This window comes from Spea bombifrons, chromosome 3 (genome assembly GCF_027358695.1).
Source record: "Spea bombifrons isolate aSpeBom1 chromosome 3, aSpeBom1.2.pri, whole genome shotgun sequence".
NCBI classification, from domain to species: domain Eukaryota; kingdom Metazoa; phylum Chordata; class Amphibia; order Anura; family Pelobatidae; genus Spea; species Spea bombifrons.
This window is the reverse complement of record NC_071089.1, coordinates 92651868-92677761: the sequence shown is the minus strand read 5'-3', so window position 1 is coordinate 92677761 and position 25894 is coordinate 92651868. Positions and strand designations below refer to the sequence as shown.

The window sequence follows — 25894 nt, the reverse complement described above, 5'->3', positions numbered from 1 at the left end:
CACATTAAAGCAGGCCTAGATTTGCCTAGCAATGACAGCTGCATATTAATCCATAGAATTTCTGAACAATCAAAAAGCTATTTTTCAACAAAATGCACCCCTAGAGTCTTCATCAGAAAGCAAGGGAATATACTTGAAACGGGATTGATTTAATCTTAAAGGGGTGGTTTCTTTGAAAGGCTACCAACTGCAGTTGTCTTATTTGGTTTTCAAAATTATAACAAAATTGTGCCATATTGTGTCAAAAAAAAGAGATAATATAACAGCTTTTAAACAAATTTTGTAATTAGGGGATCAATGGAAAACAAATTAAATTCTTATGCATAAGGTAAGGAATGCCATAGAATACTGAGCAGCTTGCGGTAATCATTTTATTTCACTTGTCTTTGCTTGGGTAGTTAAAAAGAAAAAAAAGTTGTTGGGTTTTTTTTTTGGGGGGGGGGGGTTCCATTACAGGCAGAGGGATAAAAGGGTCATTTTATGATTCCAGGGACTATGTTTAAAAATGTATGCAGGTGCTAAGCAGGGTTGGACTAGGGATGACTAAGTGCCTCATGTCACTTTAAGGCAAGCTGTTGCCAAATTACATATATGCATCTGGTTGTATCCCCACAGCTGAACATTACATTCTATACTCTTACAGTGTGCAGCCGCACACTACGGGACCTGTTCTGCCACTCGAGTAGAAGTATGGGTAAGTATGTGGTCCTGTCACCTTCCTGTGCCAGAGGGTCGGTATGGGCCAAGTGTCAAATATGGGGCAGCTATCACTCCATAGGAGGGACATTCCATTGGTTCCTATGTAAATGTCACTACGTTGCAATTGAATCTTCACACATAACCTCAAGACGTTTTATGGAAAATTAGTTCCTAGATTGCAAAATGTTACTGCATTGCTTGGCCCATGTTTAGCCCATACAGCAAGTAGCAAGGCTTATGCAAGAGTGCAAAAGAGTGCTACTTTAGATATTTTTGGATAAGAACCAGACTCTGTAATGTATTCCATTGTTCTAAATGCCTATTTTTGCAGTAGCTCAAGTTATTTGCGGCACTACCAAACAGCCATGCCGAATCAAAAGCAGGGGTTCCAACTACCGTCATTTGAAATGCACGCAAAATGTATTAGTTCAAGTGCCATAAAAAACTGTCTAATCAGTTCCTTTCCTCTCATTAAATGTTAATTGGTTTGACATAAGCTTCCTGCATAGGAAAGTATGAGGTACTTAGAAATAATTAAGAAGGAGACAAACTGCATGAAGAAGGAGACAAACTCGAAGAAGGAGACCAAACAGATACAGACCAACCTTTTGCTTTGCTTCAGAGTCCTTCCTGCACAGGATTCCAGAGGTGCTAAAACAGGAACAGTTAGAACTGATTATCTTGTTTCATCATGACCATGTTCTTTACAATTATTTCAGATATTAAAAATACCTTTGTATTTCAAATATGCCAGTATTCATAACTATTATGTTGACAGATCTGTCTTTTTAATTAGGAATGTGTACAAAAGATGCATTCAGCAGGACCTTGCAATACTTGTTTGTGTGTCATGTTTATCATGTATACTGAAACCTGTTAAACAAAGGTTTACTGTAAAGTCATTAATTTAACAAAAAGTCACCTCTTCCCTCTAAGCAACCTGCCCATGACTCATGGGTGTCCTTTGGTCATTTGAAGTGTTAGGTTTGAGATAACAATGCACTTGGAGTGCATGAACATGTGCCCCTAATGCAGCTTAATGTATGCTCATGTATACATAGATGCCCGATGGTGCTGCCCTACTGACCATAAACTGCCTGTTTCAACCACAAGGAAAGTAAATAACCGATGAGCTGCTTGTCTTGCCCTGCTCTAGATTGTAAACTCTAATGAACAACTTACTGTCTTCCTAAACCAAGGATTGTGTGTTTGAGTCCCATTTGGAATGCATTAATTATTTATTAAAACACAAGCGTACCTATTATTAAGCACAGATGAAGTTTAGTAATGGGAAATAACTTGGTACTATATATATATATATATATATAAAATAAATTAATAACATTTTCTTACAGTAGCTAATAGGACTGTAAGACCATATTTTGCAAGCCATTGTAGGTTGTATAATTACCTGTCTTAAAATACCAGTGGAACTGTTACAATACAGGCCATATTTACAAAGCCATTACAAGAGTAAGCATTATTCCTAATTGGTGTCATTCAAACATTGCTGCATTTTAGTTTGCTAAAGGTCATTTTTTCAAAAGGACAAATTCTACAGAAATTCTATATTTCAAGATAAGTAAACGAATGCTAATGCCCTCCATTGTTCTTAAATCATCATACAAGGTTTGTGTTTTAATTAAGTTCTTCACCTCGCCTTGTTTTGAAACACACTTTTAGCATTAGAGAGTCAATGCTTTACAGATGCCTTAAGTACAAGGCAGAGAACAGACACAATGTATGCTGTTGAAACACTTGACCTTTGCCAGATTTCACAACTAGATGTCACATTACAAGTTTGCTAAAATTACAAATGGAACCGCTAATCCTTTGAGGTCGATGGAAGCAGATTTGGTATCTGCAGGCCTTTTACACATCTGTCCCTCTTTATAGAATTTCCTTCACTTAATGCAATGTGAAGTTTGACTCAAACACTAATAGTCGTGTTTATCCAAGGAAAACGTTGGTTTGTTTTTTCTTCAATTAACTAAATGATTCCTGACCTTCATTCCACTTAATGTTTAAGCTTGTTAATGGTGCATTTTAACACACACAGTTAAAGTAAAACAAACAGAAACATTTATTATATATTACTGTATAGGAGAAATAGGAAATGGAACAAGACAGGAAGATAAAATGAGTAGGAAACTAAACACAAAATAAAATGACACACAATATTAGGAAGTGGTCTCATGTTACAAGTAAATGGGTTTCTCTCAGATAAATTATTCAAACTGGAGACATATTAGAAACATAGTAATAGGGCATCACGGGGAGCCAAATCCTTGGGGTTTATTTGCTTAACAGTGAGTTGTAGGTGAGTGACAATAAAATTAAAACCATCTTCTCGTTGGACTTTATGTATTACGAAGAACCAACTAGGGTCCGCTAATGAGAGAGACTCACACATGTAAGCCCTACATCATGTATTGTTTCATATCACCCCATCTCACAGATTAGTGAAAACATGTCGTGACAATACGTAATTTAACCCCTTAAGGACAGCGAGTTGTCCTTAAACCCATTAAGGACAATGCATTGTGAGCCCGTACATGTATGGGCTTTGTTGTGAAGGGGTTAATAAACAAGACACTGTTGGTCTCTGTGTCATCAAAAGGCTACAGAAATGTATTACCATGTCAATGTATTTGGAAGCTGGTCTCCCAAGAGATCTCCCCATATGCTCCTTATGGGAGGTAAGAATTAGGATATTGCTAGTAGGGCTAACCCTTAAAATGCCTCAGAAACCCATTGATTAAAAGCTTCGTCAGACAAACGGTAATCAGCTGTGATTCCCAGTGCCTCCAGGCCAAAGCTGGAGAGTTCCCTGGTATACATGTCAAAGCATACTTGTGTTTCAGTGGGTGGCCACTTGCTAGTATTTCACTTTTAATGACTTGATTATTTTAATAAAATACAACCCATGGCTGTGTACGCAATCCTTATCTTCCTAGCCCTTGATATATGTACCTAGAGTCATTTTAGGTCAGGCTACTCTCAATGTAGATGAGAGTGTTAATAAGGGTGTTAATGTGTTGACATGTAGCCATCAGAAAATTGTTTGCTTTTGGAATTTTGTAAGGGATATCATTGCACACATCTCATCAAAGCAAGGTGCCATTAATCACCCCAGAGGTATATCAAGATTTAGGTAAAAAAGGATTAGTTGAGCAAGGAGGGGGTTCAAAGAAGCAGCAGTAAAGCAGGTCCAATTCAAACCACGAATGCATAGCCATTCACTAAGTTAATACCTGTATTGTTTTTCAAGTTGTGTTGTAAGTTATGTCAGTTGAAAAAACCCTTTAACTAAACTGACAGCTTGATTTTTACTAAAGAGACCTCTAAATAATTATTCCTTCTTCTTGTTTATTTTTTTTAAAAGAATCATATGTTCCACCAACAGTTATGAAGATCCCATCTCCATTCTTCTCCCATTTAGAATTATGATTTTTTTTCTTTTAAGTTTGGTTACAACTGGGTAATAAGTTTGATATGCCAAGGATCACATTATGCACTGAATACAGACCATTATGTTGTTATACTCATGTAATAACCAGTTTGTAATGCTATAACTTTCATGTAACATAGGCTTTAAATCCATTATGTACAAATTAGCAAATTGTACTTAAAATACACTAATGCCCGCTTTTGGAAGGCATACTCACACTAATTAGTCTGTTCATATCTGCTTTATTTCAATAATTTACAACTTTCAGAGTTGTAAATTATCATATTTAATATTACATGAACTCTGTCCTTTCAGTGGAACATGGATGGGGGCTGATGAGTAAGGAATAACATTTACAAATTTACAATCAATTTGTGTCTCCACACAAAGCGTATAGAGTTTTCTTTCTTTAAAAAATAAATGACCCATGTCTCTCTATAGTCTGTTTGTTATAATTAGCATACTGTCTTTTAAAGAGGACAGTGTGTTTTCTGTTCATTAACAGTAATACTACCTTGGCATACAATCAGTCCTCATGATCTAAAAGCACTGTGGACGCCAAATTATCCTCTCTACTAGGACAAAATCAATTAACACCACCAGGGATGTCATTATTGTCACATTAAGCCACCTGATCCTCTCCAGGGAATATAAAGTGATTTCTGGAATTTGTAATGGCAGAATTCTAGAATGAAATAGTCAGTTAAGCAGAATCATTGTGCAGCTGAACATATTATAAGCTACTAAAGTAAATATACACAACAAAAAAGGTCCATTTGAATTTTTAATTGTGTAAAAAACATTGCACATCCTATATTTCTGTATGCATACAATTATTATGCAGACAGACAAATAAGGCAAACGGGAGGGGGCATTTTGGCTTCATGCTTGCTTTAAAATCACTGTTGCCTTGCAAGTCATTGACAAGTCTTGCTTGTGTTAATTATGTACTTTGGACTATTGCTATTTTCTTTGTCCCATATCACAGGTTTGTATCTTAAGCACTCTCCATTCTTTACGCATCACCTGGTGTGGGTTATAACACAGACAGATACAACCACCACATGGACAGATATACATGCCATGAGTCTAGCGGAGAATGATGGTTTTGGGGGGCAGCATTCACTATAAAAGATGAACTAGACCAATCTATTTGAGCTCCGTGACTATCCAACATTAGGTCTGCACTAAAGGGGTCTATAAGGAATTTATTATAGTCTGTGGCCCAAATGAGCTCACTAGAGTTAAATGATGTTTGTACATACTGACACCGCAGCGTATGAATAACTAATCCATAGCCTATCACAAGAAACATATAGAAAAACAGTACCGCTTTAAATGACCTTTTATATATCTGCCTGTTTTTAGTTGTTCTGTGAGTCGTATGAATATGACATCACTGTGTGCCAACATCTGCCACTTCCTTTTAATAAGCAATAAAAATCAGTTTGTTTGTTCTGTTGTCACTGCTCTACAATATATCTATAACTAAACATATTTTAGAGAATTTAAACCTTCCAGGACTAATAACCGGTTGCCAACAACCAGTTTAAAAAAAAATACTAACAACAACATGATTTACCGAAAACAAATGTCTAATACCGGGGTTATAGCAGCAAAAATATATGTTTGATGTATAATTATGTGCGCTTGATTCCCGTATAAATGTTACATGCTTTCTGTGTGCATACCGCATAATAATACAGCTACATAACTTCAAAGAAATATGTTTGCTAAACAATATGCGAGTCTGTTTAAAGAATAAAATAAGTACATATGACTTTTATATTTGTGTCCTACTTCAGGGGGTATTTAATTAAGTCTATCCTGTCTAACATGATCTGATATCATTGTACAAGGATATGTTCTCTGTTAGCAGTGCTCTTACTTACAGACTCCTCTGTGTATTTGTAACCATGGTAACAGAACAGTAAGCTAAAGCCAATGAGATAATGAGATATTCTCATTGTAATTGTGAAGCATGATGGGGCATTGGTTCCCATGGGTGGAATATGACAGTCTTACAACTGCTAATAGAATTTACAAAACACACAAATATTCGAGTGAAGCCATTTGCAAAAAAAAAAAAACACCATGAAGATGTGTGATATGTTGATCTTTATTTTTCAGAACTTAAAAAGTCACATACTGTGTTTATATATGAATATATCATCAAAGGGGTCTTATGATCGGAGCATCATTAAGGAAGCTAATGACTAAAGAAAAAGTATATTTTCATTAATAAGCACTTCCAGTTCTGTAACCATGTATTTTTATGATCAATGTTAAAATCCTCTGTTTCTCGGTACGATTCCCCAGAATAAGAGCTTCTTGTTGGTTGTGAAGACAATATTTCTTAGTATTTGACAGTATTTTAAAAAGAAAATGAGATTATTTTTAATAGGATAGAGCAATACCTGCTTTGTAGACCATTTTCTTGTAGACTCAGATTCACAAGTCATTAAAATAGTGAAGAGTCCTGCAAAGAACTGACTCAAATATGATTTCAATAGAGACATGGTCTTTCAGCTGAATGAGTTTAGGACTCTGCAGAAAATCTAAACCAGTTTCGGTGAACTTTAATAGATATGACAGCTGAGAGATCCCTTTTAATTTATCTGTAGTCCCAATTGCAAATGTATGGTGGGATTCTCATCTGCATTTACCCCTCTCCCCACCCAGCTATTTTCTGTGCAGGACTCTATGACCCCTACATCCCACCGCATTCTGGTTACTAAAAAAAAGTAATGCCAAACAACTTTATCATTAGAATTACATGTTCCAAAAGAAAAATAATCTTCTATTTATTATAATATATTAACCTTTTCCTCCAATAGAATTCGCATTAATCAATCCTTATTAATGTCTCTAAACATTTCAAGTATGTAAAGAGGGACACTTGTTTTAGGGGGTGTGGTTAGATGCATGTGTAGGGGTGGGGCTTAACCAAAACTTTGTTACTATTGATGGTTATTTGTGTAAATAAATAAGGGATGAAGAACATAATAATGCATTTAATTTGCACAATTACATTTTAGAGCTTTAGTATGTTGTCATACTCTCACACCCACCAAACATTTTGAATGGGCTTTATAGTCTTTCTAACAGCAAAACTGGCTTAATTGTGTAGTTTGGATGGTAATAGAACACACTGATGGAGATTGATACTTTGTACAACCTTCTTGCCCTCAATGGGTTAAAGTCAGGATACATTATATCAAGCTCACTAGATCAATGTGTGTGTGCAATTGTTCATGACATGATAAAAAAGCTTCACATCTCAGAGACAACTGTCAGTTATTATTTGACACACATTACAATGCTCTGGTTAGTATGAATTATGCTGAAAGCAAATTTAAAAGTAAAACATTTGGAATATTTCTGTCTAATGAGATAAAATAAAATATGTGATGTGTGTTTAAGATGTATTTAAGCAGCATCTCTTGAACTGGTAGCCTTCGACGCAACAGGTCCTGCGAATTTTAAGTGTCATCATACTGATGCGACGTATAGACAATGATGGTTCATTGTCCCTGAATAAGGCTGTGATGTGATGAAGGGGTTTGTAGACCGGAGTGTCTGGCATTATTGGAATACAGGATTACTTACGTTTCTGCAATTCATGCTTTGCCGGAATGTTTCTAGTTACTGCTGCAGATTGATGTCCCGAGCGTAAAAGACTGAAAATAAAAACAATATGAAGTTTTTTTTTTCCTTAATCCGATCTGTTTGGATAAAGTGTCCTCAACATCAATGACTAGGTAATGTTGAAAATGTGTGTATGTGATCATTCAGGGGTATTGTAGATTTCAAAGGGTAGATAGAAAGATAGATAGATAGATAGATAGATAGATAGATAGATAGATAGATAGATAGATAGATAGATAGATGGATATACAGATAGATTGTTGTATTTGTGATAATGAGAATAATTTAGTCTTATATACTTTGTATATGGGTGGTGGCAGTGTACTTGTAGTACTTGTTTAATGCAATACATATCAGGCAGGCAGACACTGTCTAAATCACCGTTTAGCAGTATATAGTTTATTAGAATTCTCCCTGCTGAATTTGTCATGTTTTCTTCGAAATTTCCTCTAGGTTCCCATTGATGCTTAAGCAGCATTTAGAAGAACACTCAAACATCTGATGCTGAAGGGTTTTCCCACAAAAGATTTTTTTTATTCATAAAATGTTCATTTTCTTCTTCTTGAAGTTTAAGTCAGTTCGGGCCATTTACAGTTACTTTACTGGGTGGCATGGCAGTAAGCAAGAGAACAAAGAGAAAGATAATGACATTCATTCGTGTGGTATGGTTTGGGTTCCCTCCTGGAAACCATCCATCTTGCTTGCAAATCCTTTTAGAATATTGTCATGGTCTTAAAAGATTTTCAGTATTAAAGTAGCTTCATCACGTTGATTGCTAGTCAGTTAGAAAAGTAATCAAACGGTTTCCCTTCTACATCTGCTATTGATGATATAGATTATTTTACATATGCATTAGATTCAGATGACATGGCTTTTTCTTCTGAAAAGCCTAATTATGTGGATTATGTGGATCTAGCATAAAAAGTAAAAACTTCTTAAAGTCTTATTCATGAAGTTGATTTAATTTTGTTTTGGCAAATATTTGTATCTAAAAATAGGTCTGTCTGTTCCATATATATATATATATATATATATATATATATATATATATATATATATATATATATACACACACACACACACACACACACACACACACACACACACACACACACACACACACACACACACACACACTACCATTCAAAAGTTTGGGGTCACTTAGAAATGTCCCTGTTTTCGAAAAGCAAATGTTGTCCATTAAAATAACATCAAATAGATCAGAAATAGACATGTATGAAGACTTTATTAATGTTTTAAGTGACTATTGTAGATGGAAACAGCTGCTTTTTAATGGAATATATTTATAGTACAGAGGTCCTTTATCACTCCTGTGTTCTACTGGCACGTTGTGTTCACTAATCCAAGTTAATTGATGACTGGAAACCCTTTAGCAAATCTGTTAGCAGAGCTAGCTGTTTTCATGGAGAACAAGAAAATATCTAAGTGACCCCAAAGATTCCTAGTACTGTATTGTTTCCCGGAACTACTTTATTTGTTATGATATCATCACTTTATTACCATACTATGGCTTTATCTGCTAATTCAGCGAAGGAGAATGTTTTTTCTCTTAAGAAGATTTTTCCTCTTACATTATAGCTGGGCCTATTATGGGTCTATTAAATTATCTACAAAAATGTTCTTTGAAATTGACTTTTGACTACAGCACTTATGGGTAACAGTTTGTCAACCTGAAATGTAAATTTGTTGCTATCGCTTAATTAGTATGTCTAGTATTTTGAGTTATATTAGTTATTCTAATCACTGTATACAAAGTCTGTTACTATACACATTTAAGTTTGTACTATGCAATATAAGGTCTGTATATCCACCAAGATCTGCTCTATTAATAAATAGCAAAGCTGCATTATAAAAGAAAGACATCATAGGATAATATATACAATATTATCTTTATCTATACCTAGATCTTGTTGGCCTGCCAAACTGAACATTGTAGGTTGTTATTTGTGGCTTCCAACCAATATCAAGCTCATTTACAGATGACTTGGGTAAGGTGGCCTTCAGGTACTGGTGTGGTTTCTCTATCCTTGCATAAAGAGGTCCACTCTCTGGTCTTGATGGCTTCAGACGTGGAAGCGAGATCTCATCTAACTGCTCATTCAAGAGAAGAAACATAACAAACATAAGAAGGTTCCATGACTTCCTTCTTTGAGAGGTCCATCTGACACGAGAACAATAAAACATTTTTCTTAAAGTCACAAGGGGAAAAATACATATTCTTTAGGACATGTAAGCAAAATAACATCTATCTCACAAACTCTATGGGGAGCTATGCAATGTGATTTTGCAGCTTATAGATGCCATTCCGAAAACGATCAAGGCATGTTGTTCTAAATACATATTTATAGCATCTGTTTTACATGTGGATTTCGTTTAGATGGTAACCCAGATATCTTTTTGTGTAAAGTTAGGGTTTTTTGGTGCTGTCCATTTCAATTGACTTTAAATGAATATTACATGTACAGATGGCAAAGGAAGGATAAAAATAAATGCAGGCATTATTCTAGAAATCATTAAGATCAAGATAGAACACCACTCAAATTGAAACCTAAACAGAATGCACAGTTTTCATTGCTTAAAATAAGTGGAAAAAAAAAAAGGTTCAGGCGTAAATCACAGCAAAAACAATGTTTGCAGACTCCAGAAAATTATGAATGACCTTTTAAATTCAGCCAATTAACACGGAAAAAGCGAACATATGAATCACATAAGAAAAAAAATTAACATTTTTTGAAGGGTAACCAATAACAATAAACATCAATTTACAAGAAAAAAAAAGATGTTATTCTGGGCAAACAGCGATAATTCATCGTCCTGAAGAAAAACAAAGCTAATTGAAACAAACTTTGTAGTCTCTATTAATAACATTTGTATATATGCCACTAGTTATAAAATGGCATTGAAAGCTGATGCTGTTCTCAGTAACACCACAGTTTCTCAGTTTTATGTACTTTTTAATTTCCTCTGTGGAAAATCTGTTCTTCATAAAAGTACTGGTAAAGAAAATGTGGAAAAAGTTGATTCATTCCATATTTACATTCCTGCTAGTACCTGGAAGTCAACCAAATACAAACTTCAGCCAAAATAGAAGTAATATCAAAACTCATCTTCCTATAGGCAGCACTTGAACAAGACAAAACGATGATTCCTGGGAAATGTTTGGCGTTGATGGTATAAGCACAGAGACTGGTGCATACTGGAGCAAAAGATGAACTGAGATCAAATACCCGGCATGGAATTGTAATGATGTTATACCTGGATCACATCAGCCTTCAGTTTATGGGTTTCACTAAATGTAAATTGTTTTATAAAAAAAAGTGTATATTTTCAAGTGATGGGGAGAAGAGATCACTGAGGTATTAAAAGCTCACTTCTACTATCGAGGAATTAACATTTAAATGTCTTAGCCAAGAAACTGCTCCCTTTAATATGCATATCCATGTAGCAAATGCATATTTTGATAAAGGGTCCAACATGAAGGGGATAATTTGACGCCTATTAATTATGTGGGGGGTTTTTTATACAAATGCCATCTGGTGTTGAAAGCAACTGCTTTTATCCTTCTACATGCAGGGCATTTGGACAACCATAACAACCATTATGAGAACGTTTAATTTGTTTTATATTAGTTTACCTGTTTGGACCCTAAGTGTTACACGGTGTTCTAAACAATAATGCAGTGGGTAATGGTAACTGAATGCACTGTGTACGCATATAACAAGTTATAATACAGATAACAATTGGCTGACTTCTTTTATCATAGGAGCAACCATCCAGTATAAAAAGATTCAACCTGAGCCTTCAAATGCCTCACCCTACTAAAAAATCACTCTTACCCCCCACAGGCCTTACATACTTTGTTCCCTAGTGAACACCCTTTCTCAATACTTTTAAACCTTTGTCATCTTCTGCCATCCACAGTCCTTCATTTGTGAATATCATCCTTCACAACATCTACCCCTCTACTATTAAATGCATTTTGCCCCCTGGTATATTAACATTAATTTCATATATTTTTTACTGTCCTACATTGTTCTAGCTGGTAGGGGGCTCTTTCTCCCAGTCATTGTATAGAAGGGCAGGATATGTCCCATCTCTGCCTAGACAGATTTGTAGAAATTTGCTCCATAGTGGTCTTTCAAGGAGCCTATTGTTGCAGAGTACTGAGATGTAATCAGTCTGTATATATATATTTGTCCAGCTAAAGTAACACTGATACATGCTTGATTGCCAACGGCTCCAGGACAGCACATGCATATAGCTGCCCACTGGGTAATTCACAAATGGATACTAGGACAAACTGCCCCTGTGCTTATTCCCAAACCTATCTATATGACTGAGGCTAAACAAGGTGCTCGGCCAGAAACCCTTACTCCTAATTATATCATTCTAAGGGAATGGGATGTGGCCATGCGTATGCAGTGTATATTTATGATCCATTTATATCCAAGCTGCCTAAGTTGGTTCTCTTGTGCAGAGGAATCTTATCTTATAATTCAGGTTGGCACGATTAGTCTGATTTGTTGATGGAGATAATCCTACTGTTTTACATGCGTTATGTTGCATTACGTCATACCTTGCACCCATTACGACCCTAATTCTCTGCTACTTTATGGAAAATTCAAATTTACGTTATGTATCAACCTGTTATATTCCTTTAAGTGCTCAGAATAATACCATCCTGTTTCCTTCAGGAAGTTCTCTACCTTAGCTTCAGCAACATCACCGTATTAGATATTGTCACAGGGAGAATTATATATATATGGTAGTAACACCTATGGTGATTATACTTATAATAAAGGACAATAAATATGTGCCAGAAATGAATAATTAGCTATATAGATTAACCAGATTTAGTTCCAAACCTGTGGTAATGTATAACATGTCCTACAACAGACTGTGTTGTTCCTCAAGGAAACATCTGACATTCCTCCCTAAAACTTAGTTTTAGTTATACAGTTGGATGTCACACTTTGGCTAATGTTACAATAATGAAAGTAAAAAAATATTATAGCAGTGAAGCAACATAAAAATTTAGTGGTGTTCACATAGTAAAAGCTCTTATTATGACTCCTCAAGAGGATTGACCAATGCATGCCATCAATCTGATCTAAGTGAGAGAAATTCTAAATTAAGGTTCTCCATGTTGATGCAAATTAATTATTTTCATTCTCATTTCTGTATTAGTATTGCTTTCCATGGAGAAATATTTGGCTCTGCATAGTGTACACTCATACAGTGCAGCGGGTTTGGTTGACATTATATAAAAATCAAAGCTCGTGTGAAACAAGTTTCAAGGCCTGAGTCACAGCTCAGTCTGGCATCTTAGATCATAGCACAAGAACAAAACAACCGAGGTAAAAAGCAGTGGCACAATAGCAAATCAATTCTCAAACTATTTCTCATAGACAATAAAATATTGAGAAGACAATGTGTTCCCCAGACTGTTCCTCTGTACTACAAAGTAGGTGTTCAAATTATTAATGTAACATTATTAACTACATCCAACACCATCTAACAAAAAAGGTGCTGTTCCATCTGGAGAAATGTAATAGAGACATCTTGAGTTCTATCTAGTAGGTTAACCAAAAAAACTTGGACATGTAAGTTTATTATTAGTAATATTCATTTTAAACACTTAAATCCAGCTATGGCACCAACTCTATTCAGCCTACTACAGTTGTGTCCTTTTGTCACAGGACTACAGCTTCAAAACTGTAAAGAAACCTCAAACCTAGATACATCTTGTGCTTAAACTTTCCAGGAAGATAAGAATTACTATGAAAAAAAATCATATTAGATATTTCTTACAACAGAATAAGTGTTGAACTATTAATTTCCTAAAATGTTCACAGGGTTTCCTAAGCTATTCCATTTAAAAGACCATGTCAGCCCAGGAGAAATGGAGTCTAGTCAAAGTTGCTGTTTTTTATTGGAACAACGTAAATAGAGATATAAAGTCTGTGCACGAGAAAGCTGTGGTCGCTAAAGCTTGCACGACCTACATCTTTTTCGACATGGGTTCAATAAATAGTATCAACTTCAACTCAAACCATATAAACGCCATCAAAATTTGTAGCTGATATAGAGTCAAGGACAACAGTTTTAAAACGTAATGGTTTGTGGTTTCTGTCTTCCTTGCCATGTGAATGATAATTCAAAACTAAAAAAAAAAGTATTTTGTTAACCAATTACTTAATTAAGTCATATAAATAAAAATATAAATCTCTGAAAATCATGGGCACTGAATCATGAGGTGTTCAATGAACACTCACTGCTTTCACCACACATTGTCTTAAGTTTCCAACTGTTAACCCCGAACACTGACTAAACCCAAGGTTTTGTAGATAGACCCCATAGAGTTTTGCATTCTGTTTTCCTTATTGGTTTTACAAGTCTCCCTCTCCTTATAGCACGCGGTAACGGCAGCCTTTCATTACACTGACTAACAAAATCTCAGCATATCAGTCTTCACTCATACTTGCACCTGCTTTTTACAACTTTTGAACCCTATTCTGACAAATAATAATGCCCTGCAATACTGCTAATGGCATCAGGTCTTGTCAAGATAAGAACCTACTCTTAAAGGAAGGCTCCACAAAAGCCCAACGCCAAAAGTAATTTTAGTAGCAAAGGGGCTGCAGTGGGGCTGAGATTGTCACACACATCACATTTCATGTGCAGTTAAAACATTTAGACGATAACCTTGTGTTCAACAGAAACAGAAGTCACGTTACATAGAAATAGAAATAACATTTCTCTTTTAGCACCATCTTTAAACTCCGTAGCGTGGAAGTGAAGCCTATCAGAGTCCGGTACTAAGGCAAGTTCAATGTTTTAGTTCTGTTTATTAGTTACAGCCAAAGTTAAGTCTTACAAGGTCCTCCCAGTCCTAAACAGCTTAATTACGTTGGTGATTCCAACCCCAGTTTTACATACAGATCTCAATTACTTCCAAGCGTGTGCAGAGGAGACTACTTTTTGTGTGCAAACTAATCTATTAAACATATGTATCTTAACAATACACCGAACAAAAGTGCAGGCTGTTTCAGATGCCATTGATTTTTTACTTTGATTGTGTTGGGTGATTTCATGACTTAGAATAAAAGATCAAGCTATAGAAGGCGAACAAGGCAAAGTTAATTGTGTAACCTCAACTTCATTAATATATAATGGTGTATTATTTAAATTATTAAGAATAATACATAACCACCCAACATATATTTAATTGGAAGTAATTTCTCTGTGCTTGATTTCAGTTCAGTGACAAATCTTTAATGTGGTTCACATTGAGCTTGTACTTGCTACTGTGTATACATATTTTAATTTCTCCAAATTACTCGCTGTCTTTCAGTGTCCTGTTCCTATGAGACAATGCTTTCATGTATATTTTAGAAGCGAGGAATGCACGCAGAGCTTCCTGACACTACAAGGAGGCTGTAATTCTGCAGCTACTCGTATCCCTAATACATGATTAGTCTGGAGAATAACCTGAATATCAATTACGGTTAATTATGTTTGTAACGTTTTGTCTTCATATTCGCCAAAAGCAAGCAGAATTTCAGAAATCCTTCAAATCACCTGCTATATTGTTACAAGCAAAGTATTGATTCATGTCATACAAATATATCCTACAAGCTGCTTAACGTGTTCTGTATGTCACTAGCAAGCGGTAAACATGTAGGCTTGTCACCAGAACGTAGCTGCAGGCAAACATTCCTAATAATGATAAAGGGGGATTTTGGGCAACGCGGCAGATCAAGCACACACGTTATTTGTAGGATTTATAATTTAAGTCTTTCCCTGTAGTGTTTTGTGAATCTTATTATACACGTCGGAAAGGCAAACTGAACAGAGTTTCACGCTGAACGAGTGGCCCTCTACACCACTTAATCAACGGAAAAGCAGCAATAATTAAAGCACCAACGATATTATACACCATCTTTTATGTATTACATCAACCAATTTTAAGTTCTAAGCACTAATTGGTTAATTCGTTTTTCAAGTGTCATGTTTTGAGTTTTGTTAAATGTGCTGTGTATGTAGATAGGTTGCAGATAGATCTATACCTGCTTTGATTCAGGTGAGATATATAGCATACAAACTTGGCTTTGACATCATCATTAAAAAAAAAGATTTAAGTTCTGGACTCAACACTTGTGTTTAATAACTGCCATTGCTAACATCAAAAAACAATAATGGCACTTGTAACTGGACTGCAAGATGATGTCATTCTTTATATCATGATCTCATTTTATTTATAAAGCAAAAATAGATTACATATTGCTGTTCCATAAAAGGAGAGAATACACATGCAACGTTAACATTTACAATATAACCACAATATAACCAACTGTACAGAAGGATAAGCTCTGGCGAGTTTACAATCTAATAGAAAATTGAGGAGGATTGAGACAGAAAGCAAGGGACAGTTTGGACAAGGATGATAAGATTGTTGTGCATGAAGTCAGTGGCCAAAAGGCATCCAGTGATGATAAAGGGAGAATGTTGCCTGCAGTTTCCCCACAATCTAACTCTAATACAGACTAAAATAAACCATGTACATATTAGAAACCCATCATATGTATATGCCATGGAAGCAACAATCTTAAGGAAGAAGTCCCATGGAAAAAAAGAATTCTCCATGAGCATAAAATGCAGTTCTGCATACAGTAAGGTAGGTAAGCTTTGACAACAAATTAGTTTTATTCAACTTTACTCACTTTACTTGTTTAGCTGCAGACCTGGAGGCTGCCATTATCATCATGTAATATTTGAGCTGATTCAGTAGTCTCAGTAGTGGTAATAACATAATTGAGTAATGCTTAAGGCAGGGCAGGTAAGAACTCACCTCGAGAATGGAGACAGCAGGTTTGTTAGTGTATGAAGTCCTTGAGGGCTACAACATACTTCACCAGATGAACTGCATTTGTAGGACAAAACTCACCCTACGATACAGCTGACAGACACAGTCTTCCTCAAATTACACCTTTACTACATTACTACACTGGGGCTTTATCACCTCCATCCCATTCTGCTTTGTTAGTAAAATAACAAAAGGGACAAATTAGGCTTTCTTAAGCTGCTTCTGAAAGACAAACTTTGCCAAGGATATACCAATATACAGTTTAATGTCTGACAGCCCCGCAAGTAAAGAATGTATATTAAATATTAAAAGAAATATTAAATATGAATTCTTCCAAAAACAGGCAAGTTCTCAGTCAAAGATTTTAGCTAGGAGTTCAAAGAATTCAGATGCCAAAGAATGGAAACGCTAGGTGATATGAGTGATGTTTACATACTTTACATTTAAAATCACTGCTATGTGTTACTAACTGGCAAGCACTCTTTACATTGCCCCAATAGATCCCCCAATGACCTTTCTATTCTAAAGCGAGCTCATTAAACTCTTCATCCATGGTTTTCCCATAAAAAGATATGAAAAAAAGAAACACGGATGAAATAAAAAACAGCCTTGGAATTTGAGAATGATTAAATCAGACACTGCGTTTCCGCATCCTTTGTGGGTGGTGGTGAAACTCTAGATTATGTATTTCAACATTTGTCCGTTTCAGGAAGTTTATATTGTGCTGATTACTGCAGACTCAAAACACATTTGTCTATTAAAATACTTATTTTATACAGACAATCATCTCTATATTTTTAACTTTATTATTTTAAATATACAGGTTTTTTAAGTGAGTAAAAAGGTTTTCACAGGTTGTAGCCAGCCAGAAATGCCCAATCACATACACTTATTTGGTGACTGGTTCACGCGCAAATGTCTCCGGATCTTTTTCCTTCTGTGCTGATCTGTAAAATAGCATCTGGAGATGGGCTCTAGGACTAAGGTACCCTGTGCTAGCACCAGGGTCATCAAATTCCACAGTCCCTTTCCCCTTTGGTTAAGCTAATGAGTACTCATATGTTCTGGGTACCTCTTCAACTACCACATATAGGGTACCTAGGACCAAGGGGGATCTAGAGCAGAGGCTGTAGGTACTAGTGGTTAGAGGTAACCAATGATCAGTATGCCAAATAGTGTGCAAGTACAGGCCAGCATAACCCATGAAATCATCATCATGGTTTTGGGATTACCAAGGCTAGTAAACAATTAAGATTGACATGGATTAGAGCACCAAAGAGACAAGAGAGGTATAAACACATGGAGATACATATCTATACAATTCCCCCCACAGACCTGGCATGGAAATATAGGCGGGATGTACAGGATGGGGTCTCTGCAAAAGGTTAATGCTGCTGGTTTCATTTTCACTTTCCAATAGCCAGGAGATGGGGTTGTAGGGCCCATAGATGGCTTCTACCGCCCCCCATAGGTATTTTGTATTACTTTTGACCGCCTCATCCCAGTTGGCATTCATCTAATCCCAGGGGATGCAAAGTGAAGTTGAATGGAGTGGAAAGAATACACAAGTCGCTTGCTTTCTTCAACTTTTTTAAACTTGACTCTCCGGCAGTTGTGTACGAGTCATAATTTTTTCTTGTACTCACTGGACATACCCACATAAATAGTGCTGTAAAACTATGTCTTCATTTATGACATGAGGAATAGCATGCAGTACATCAGTACGTATGTATTTTCTTAGCATATTGCTGTACCATATATTTACCTTATGCTTCTTTTTTAATATATACAATGTACGTTTCCAGAAAAATAACTTGCAAACATGGTATCATGTAAACCACGCTAAAACCTGTGACTGGACCTTAATTGAATGTTAATTACTTAATTGTCTATGAGGATACTTCTGTCCTGTTTTTTAATGCAAGTATTTAGCCGTCCAATTTTTCTTTGACCTTGCAAGAAAAAGGGTATATTCCAGTCAGCATAATGCTTTATCTTTGAAAGCTACAATCAATAAGGATAATTAATGATGCCTGCTGCAATGATAGCCTCAGCAATCATTATACCACATTAATCCGTGCAGTCAGACTGAGGTCAAGGCCATTTAAATCATTTACCAAGGGGTGGAGAAATTCAAATAATAGAGCCATATAAATCCAGGTGCATAATCTCACTCCTTATTAGAGTCTGGATTATGTCATATATTACACGGGAATGATCACAATCACATTGGAGATTCCTATTATACACACACTTTTCACATTGTTTTAGGTTAGCGTTATAATAACCCTTTCATACAGATAACATGTTTCACAGGTCACCAGACAACTAACGAAGCAAAAATGACAAAATTACACACAGCCATTCAACAGGTGGTCAGACCCCAGTGTAATATACACATTGTTTCCCTGAAACGATGATGAATGCGTTGAGCAATCTCATGGTGCTCAAAGGCCTAAAACTATAAGACGCACGACTGGGCCTCTTGTTGGTTCATATGTTCCTAAATATTAAAAGAGGCATAACAGAAACATCTAAAGGAGATGGCTACTTGATACCATTTCTCATGATTGGTTACATGGTTTAGGCAGCATCCAAACCATATGGTTTTTGAAACAAAAACTGGTAAAGCGTAATCCAATAGGTTGCCCATCTAAACAATTTTTTTTAGGTTAGAAGATAATGTTGTAGACGTATCGCATATTCTGTAATAAGAAACAAATGCAAAAAAATCAGGGTATTCTTTTACATGATTTACCCTTTCTTAAATACAATTAATATATTATATATTTAATGCTATGTAGCGCTCATTGAGCTGTGTAACTGCCCAGTCACAAAAAAAGGCTTAAATGCATCAAACCTATAATATCTGGGGCGGTGGTGATAAGTTTTTCAAAATAATGAGTATTTTTTTTTAAGCTTTTAGCATTTTACATTGGAGTTAATTATTCTATATGTATAATGATAGCTTTTCTGGAGCCCTGCGCAATCACCATGGGAACCAAGAGATTTTTGCACACTGAATGGATCAATAAACCTATGATGTCATTTAAGAACTGTTTTATACCTGGGATTACTAGTTTCTTTTTGCAGTGCTAATTTCTAGTACTTCAGACAATTAAACCAAATCACTAATTAAGAGTACAAAGAGTACAAAAAAAAAAAAAAAAAGCATTCTTTAAACAAGCGATAACTTGGCATTCGGGAAGTGACAAACAAAAAAGTAAGCTAGTCGTAAAGACATTAAAGTGACATGGTTACACGATTTTATTAAAAAGAAATAAATGTCCTTAAAAATCTAGTAGACTAACTGCCGCTTTAAATGGCAATAACCCTGATAGGGTTTTTAATAAATTCTTGTGTTTGATGCTGTTTAACTGAGCACCTGATAACTGATATAGCAGGACTAACATCTGTTCTATTATTTCCAAAGGGGGCTAGGTGAACGTAATTCCATTCACATAAAATATGCATTTGTTCCTGACTGTCAAGTACCTCTATTATTTTATTAAAAAGTCAGGGAAAAAAAGAACATAATCAGACTTCATAATTTATGTGTGACATTTTCATTACAGAAAACTTTACGCAAAATCGAAATCTAAAATTTAATTTCCTGTGATGTTTAAATTACTTACTAGCTGGCCCGCCTCCAAACATTGTCATTATTTGAAGTCCCATATGAATTCTATTAAGGATACGTGTAAGAGCTGCCAAAATAAGTAGGGATCTGCACTACACAATACTAAGAAATTTATGTTCTTGGTGGAGATGTATACGTCTTTGTTAGACTTGCCCAAAAATAGCCATATTTATATTAGATATTAGCTTTTCTCACATTTTGATCTCTGAATGTGGAATGTTCCATTTCCAACTGATTTCAGCAGATGGACAATGTTACCTACAATAGGTTGTGCAATCTAATATGTTATATTATAATAGCAAGTAGTAACAAATTATATATCATAATATAGCCATATATATTTAAAACAAGAGTTAGTCCCTTACTTTATATGGAAAACACAGAGTCAGCAGCTAAATATCAGTGCCCATAGGGCCAAACCGGGGAAGACGATGTTGTATCTGGATATGTGTGGCCACACATTACATTTTTATGCTCATGCAACATGATGCCAGTTATAGCCTGTGGCAGATCACTCAATTATGGGGCACTGCTGGCCAAATCCCACTTGTGTGGCTATCCAATATATCTGCAAAGTAGACCATGGGAGAAGAAGTGATAAAGTCCCATTTAACAAGACAAGGTAGTTGGCTTAATTTACTTATCAAATGTGAATGTCAGGAATGCTCGATAATTATTGTATTTTACACTATTTAACTTTATTTACAGGGATTAATATGTCATATTTTACAAAACAGTTTGAATATTATTTTGTTTTGTTTTAATATGTTGTCTTTTGTTCTGCTTAAGAAAAATGGAGATAGTCCAAGATCTTCTTTAGTCAAAAGGGATACCTTTTTCTCAGGCCAGCATACATAAGCTTTCGGTTTTATTTCCACACATAAAGATTCATCATTCTGTGATGATGGTCCAAAACAGAACTATGTTACTTTTATAACTCAGTGAAAAATGTTTGAATATCTTACTTAACAAATCCTACATTGCCATGTTCTCCCACTCCCAACAATGCTATGCCACATTTTGAGTGTACGCAATCCATTTAATCCATGAATCTCTGGTTTATATGCGCCATTCATTTTTCTCATTGGGAGCAAAAGATGCCATTGTAGTAGAAGTCTGGGTACATCTGCAATATGTCTGCGCTCAAAAAAATATGTATTAGAAAAGGCAGTCAAAAATGTAACCCAAAAAGAATTAACTACATTACTTATTAATGACAGTAATCTTATCATCTTTCTAAGCTTAAACAACTACCCACACGTACGGGACATGTGGTAGTTATTATAATAACATGATTGAATTGAAAAAATAAATAGCTTGTTGCTCTGACATATATGTCAATAGTCATGAAAGATGTAAGTGGATTTTCGGTTCAGTGTTTGATTTTTTTCAAAGTAAAGGATACTGGAGTTCAGCCTAGGAAGTCTTTCATAATCTACTAGGCAGCCTGTCAAGTGGAAGAACTCTATTTGTGACAATGTTCTATTGAGTTAATATGAAAGGTTTATGTATTTGTCATATAATACACATCAATGCTCATCTTCTTTCTTATATAGTAACCACTGTGTGCTAGAATGACAGACTCAATGGACCATTGGTTCCTGCAGTCTATAAATTACGATGTAACTATGTTCGTTCTCAGAACAAGATCATTAAATCAATGTCAGTTTTCCTAAGCCAGCATATGTATTGGATGGATGAGGTCCCACACACAACGAAGAACCCCAACCAAATATTGCAGACTATACAGTTCTGTATACTCAGCTAGCACCATGTGTGTGTGCGTTCTTAATGACTTAACATTAGGTGATTTAGCTTTTTAAACATCATATAAAGTTAAATGATGTTTTGTAAAAAGAAAAAAAAAATCAGGTGTGTCAGGTGGGAATTATTCCTTAGGATCATCTCATTTTGAAGAATTTAGATCAGTGGCAGAAAGATTATTTTGCATTACTTGTACACGGGACTTTAGAGAATACATAATATCCCCTTTCTTTGCTTCTTTCTATAAGGGCTATTTTAGAAAGTACCGGGCAAAGAGCCTCTTGAAATAGTCCATGTGCCAAATGTAATTTTGAGTCATTTGTCTCATCTTACCGCACCCCCACCTCTGTGAAGCACTCACAATTGAATGGCAGGATGTACAGTACCTTTTACATGTTGTTGCAGTATTGAGACACGGGTTAATTAGTTTGCAGGAGAATTGTGGCTTTAAATACCTCAGTACACTATTCCTTATGAAGGGCCAACAACTGCAGATTCCTCCAACAAGAAGGGCTGAGCTGGCCCTGAATAATCCATCATTTAATGGGCGAGGAGACTAAAAAACCCCATTCATTTCTATACATTTACAGACCCAGCCAAGTACTTACAGAAGAAGCATGTGGCTTCATTACGTATAGTGAAGTTAAGGAGTTGAAACCACAATTCTCCTGCAAGGTTTTCTGACTACTCTCCCTTTACTACACCACAATTACCACAGTATGGAATACTAACAAATATACCTTTATCTAGCAGGCATTGATAAATATTTCTATTTAATTTGCTGGGTAATGGTACTGTGGAATGTTTTATCCAAGGGTATTAAACGTCTGATAAAGGGGCCAATTTGCTTGAAACCAGGGGCATTATATGGTTATTAGAGGCCTTAGTTGTCAATTTAAGCTTCTCCTTCTTTCCTGTTAATGATGTCTGTAATCAAGGTAGGGCAGGCACCTTCTGGCCCAGGGGCAGGAAGGACAGGCACTTAGCCCATCTGCCCTCCGTAACAAATATACACACTGGTACTTATATTTACTTACACATACACATTCATGCTAACACACACTGCCTAACAAAAACACATGATAATATACATACTTACACTACCCACTCTCACACTAACATACATGCTAAATCACATTCCTAACATACACATACATGCTCACACCAACACAAATCCAACCTTTGCCTTTCTAGTTTAAGACTATGTCCTCTTGTGGTAGTATTTTTTATTTAAATAAACTCTCTTTCTTTTATCATGTTCTTTTTAGAATTTAAATGTTTCTATCATATCCCCCTGGCATGTCTTTCTTTCAAGCTATATATGTTAAGATCCTTTAACCTTTCCTGGTAAATATTATCCTGTAATCCATTAACCATTGTAGCCGGAGATACGGTCTCCAGTACTGTACACAATACTCCAAGTGAGGTCTCACCAGTGCTCTGTACAGCGGCCTGAGCTCTTCCCTCTTTCTACTGCTGATACCTCTCCCTATACAACCAAGCATTCTGCTCGCATTACCTGCTGCTCTACTGCATTGTCTCCTCTAAAATAATTACCCCTAAATCCCTTTCCTCACATGTTAGGACAGTATCAACTATTCTATACTCTGCCCTTGGGTTTTTATGACATACATGCATTACTTTGCACTTATCCACATTAAATGCCAGTTACCATAGCTGTTTCTCAAAATACTTCTGCCCACATTAATGAGACATCCGATCATCTTACTTAACCTACTATAGTATACTGATATGAATCCGTGTTATTTCTGTGTGCATGAAAAGGGATCTCTCAAGTGGTAGAACATACAGATAAGAGTAAGAGTAAAATATAGATATGGCATAATATATTTGTTTTTTCTCTGCTTTACTCTAATCCACAAATACAGAGAACTAATACATAAACCAAAGAATCACATGCACACAAACAGTCTACAGGTATATGTACCTATTGCATTTTCTCGTTATTATTTTGATAATCCAGCCGTTCCATTTTATATCCACTTATAAAAGGCATTGATTGTGTTACGCTTTATATTTCATGTACCACAAAGTGGTGCAACACACTTCTCTCCCCTTCAGCATGCAAAAGGATATTGGCCAATTTGTATATGTATTTTAGTTTACTATATCCTTAGTTACATATCTATGGTCCAGCAAGCCTGTAATCTCTCTTAGTATGCCAATAACAAATCGGCAGAATTGCTTGCTGGTTAATTGATGGAATTTGCTGCATCACCTGCTGATAGATTACTTCTGTTGGGAAGATGCAAAATATGCTGTAATCCCCTGCATTGTGCCTGGTATGTAGATAAGGCTAACTATTTATTTTATTATTTATCCATAAATCATCTGCCTTCAATGTACAATGTATAATACCTAAAATCACTTTGCAGGCAGTGCATGCTTGCCAGTTATATGAAAACATTGTATTTATAAAAATTTATAATATACGCCTCATAATATTTGTTCATGGACATGTTAACTTATAGCATTAAAAATGGGAGACCATCTATAAAGGTGGTGGAATATAATTTTTGTTTTCTTGGAGGGAGGGGATAAACTGAAATTTATTGTGGGTGCAACAAACATGAAAAACATGAAAAATCCAACAATTAGAATCATTTACGCATGACAAATTATTTCAGTATCCATTTTGATGACACAAAAATGATGCAACCTGAAGTAGTGAAAAGTATTTTCTTGTGTTGATATACATAATATTGTGACTTTGATGGCTGTAACCATGGATACACTTTTACCAACGCTACAATCTGAGCTTCTAGAAAAGAGGGAGATCAAGGGGAGGAAAGTGTGACTGTCCCTCCTAAGGTGGGAGCTATGTGAACTGGATATAAAATGCTCATGATCTTTTATCACCATCATACCTGGGAACTCTCCAGGTTTGACCTGGAGTCTCTGGGTTAAGTGCTGGTTACCTAGGTCTCTAGGTCATACTCCTCTTTCTCAGGCTAGGGGAGCGGAGTTTGGTCCTGCATACTTTTCCTCCCACTCCCTTGCCTATTTCCCCTTATTTACATCTGACATACCTGGGAGCTCTCCACTTCTCCGCTTCTCCGGGTCAACACCCAAACGCTCCAAGTTGTGGGAGAGGTTCCTGACATGCCCCACTCCCTGCCCATTTCCCCTTTAAATGGAGGTGTTTCCTGTGATGTCAGCAAGAACACCCATCAACATCAGTGGGAATGCCCACTGACATCAGAGGGACACCCACTGACATCAGTGGGACCGCCCACCGACATCAGTGGGCAGTCCTGGCCGAGTAAGGCAAGGGTATGCTCCAGGTAGCTGGAGCCCATAAGTTCCCAGGTATGACATCTGAGCTAGCACCATCCCCTTGCATGGTAAACCCTGTCTACCCACGCTGCTAGCCCCCAAATAAAGCTAATCCCCCAGAAGATGGAAATCTTCGGCAAGTTCCCAGGTATGCCTGACCTGTCATTATATTGTAGCCATGTAATAACAACTGAGAATTATGATCTACATATGTAATATACATATGGTGTGTCTAATAATGTAAGTATATGTGATGTATAGACACTTAGATAGACATAGAGATAAATATATAAACATGCATTTGTAGATACAGAATGCAAACATAAAGTGTATACTGTCTCACATTTTTCTTTGGATGTAGCTACTTTTCTCTCTGTTGGAGCAACTCGTCATTAAGTGTGATCATCATGAGCGTTATAAAGGTAATGAATGCCTTTAGCTAGTGAGCCAGACGCTGAAGACCAGTGAGGGCTTAGCTCATAAAACAGTAAGTGGGGAAATTGTGTAA

At 36.0% G+C, this 25894-nt stretch overlaps 1 protein-coding gene across 1 annotated transcript in view; it reads right to left on the bottom strand.

The window, feature by feature from the left end:
• The window catches only part of LOC128483838 (uncharacterized), a 64554-nt gene that overhangs the window by 9662 nt on the left and 28998 nt on the right, over positions 1-25894 (bottom strand). Inside the window, exons 4-6 of the mRNA XM_053460137.1 lie at positions 9720-9913; positions 7760-7830; positions 1305-1350 (exon numbers count right to left, since the gene is read on the bottom strand). Of these exons, the coding sequence (XP_053316112.1) occupies positions 1305-1350; positions 7760-7830; positions 9720-9913 (311 nt within the window). The remainder of the gene's footprint in view (positions 1-1304; positions 1351-7759; positions 7831-9719; positions 9914-25894) is intronic.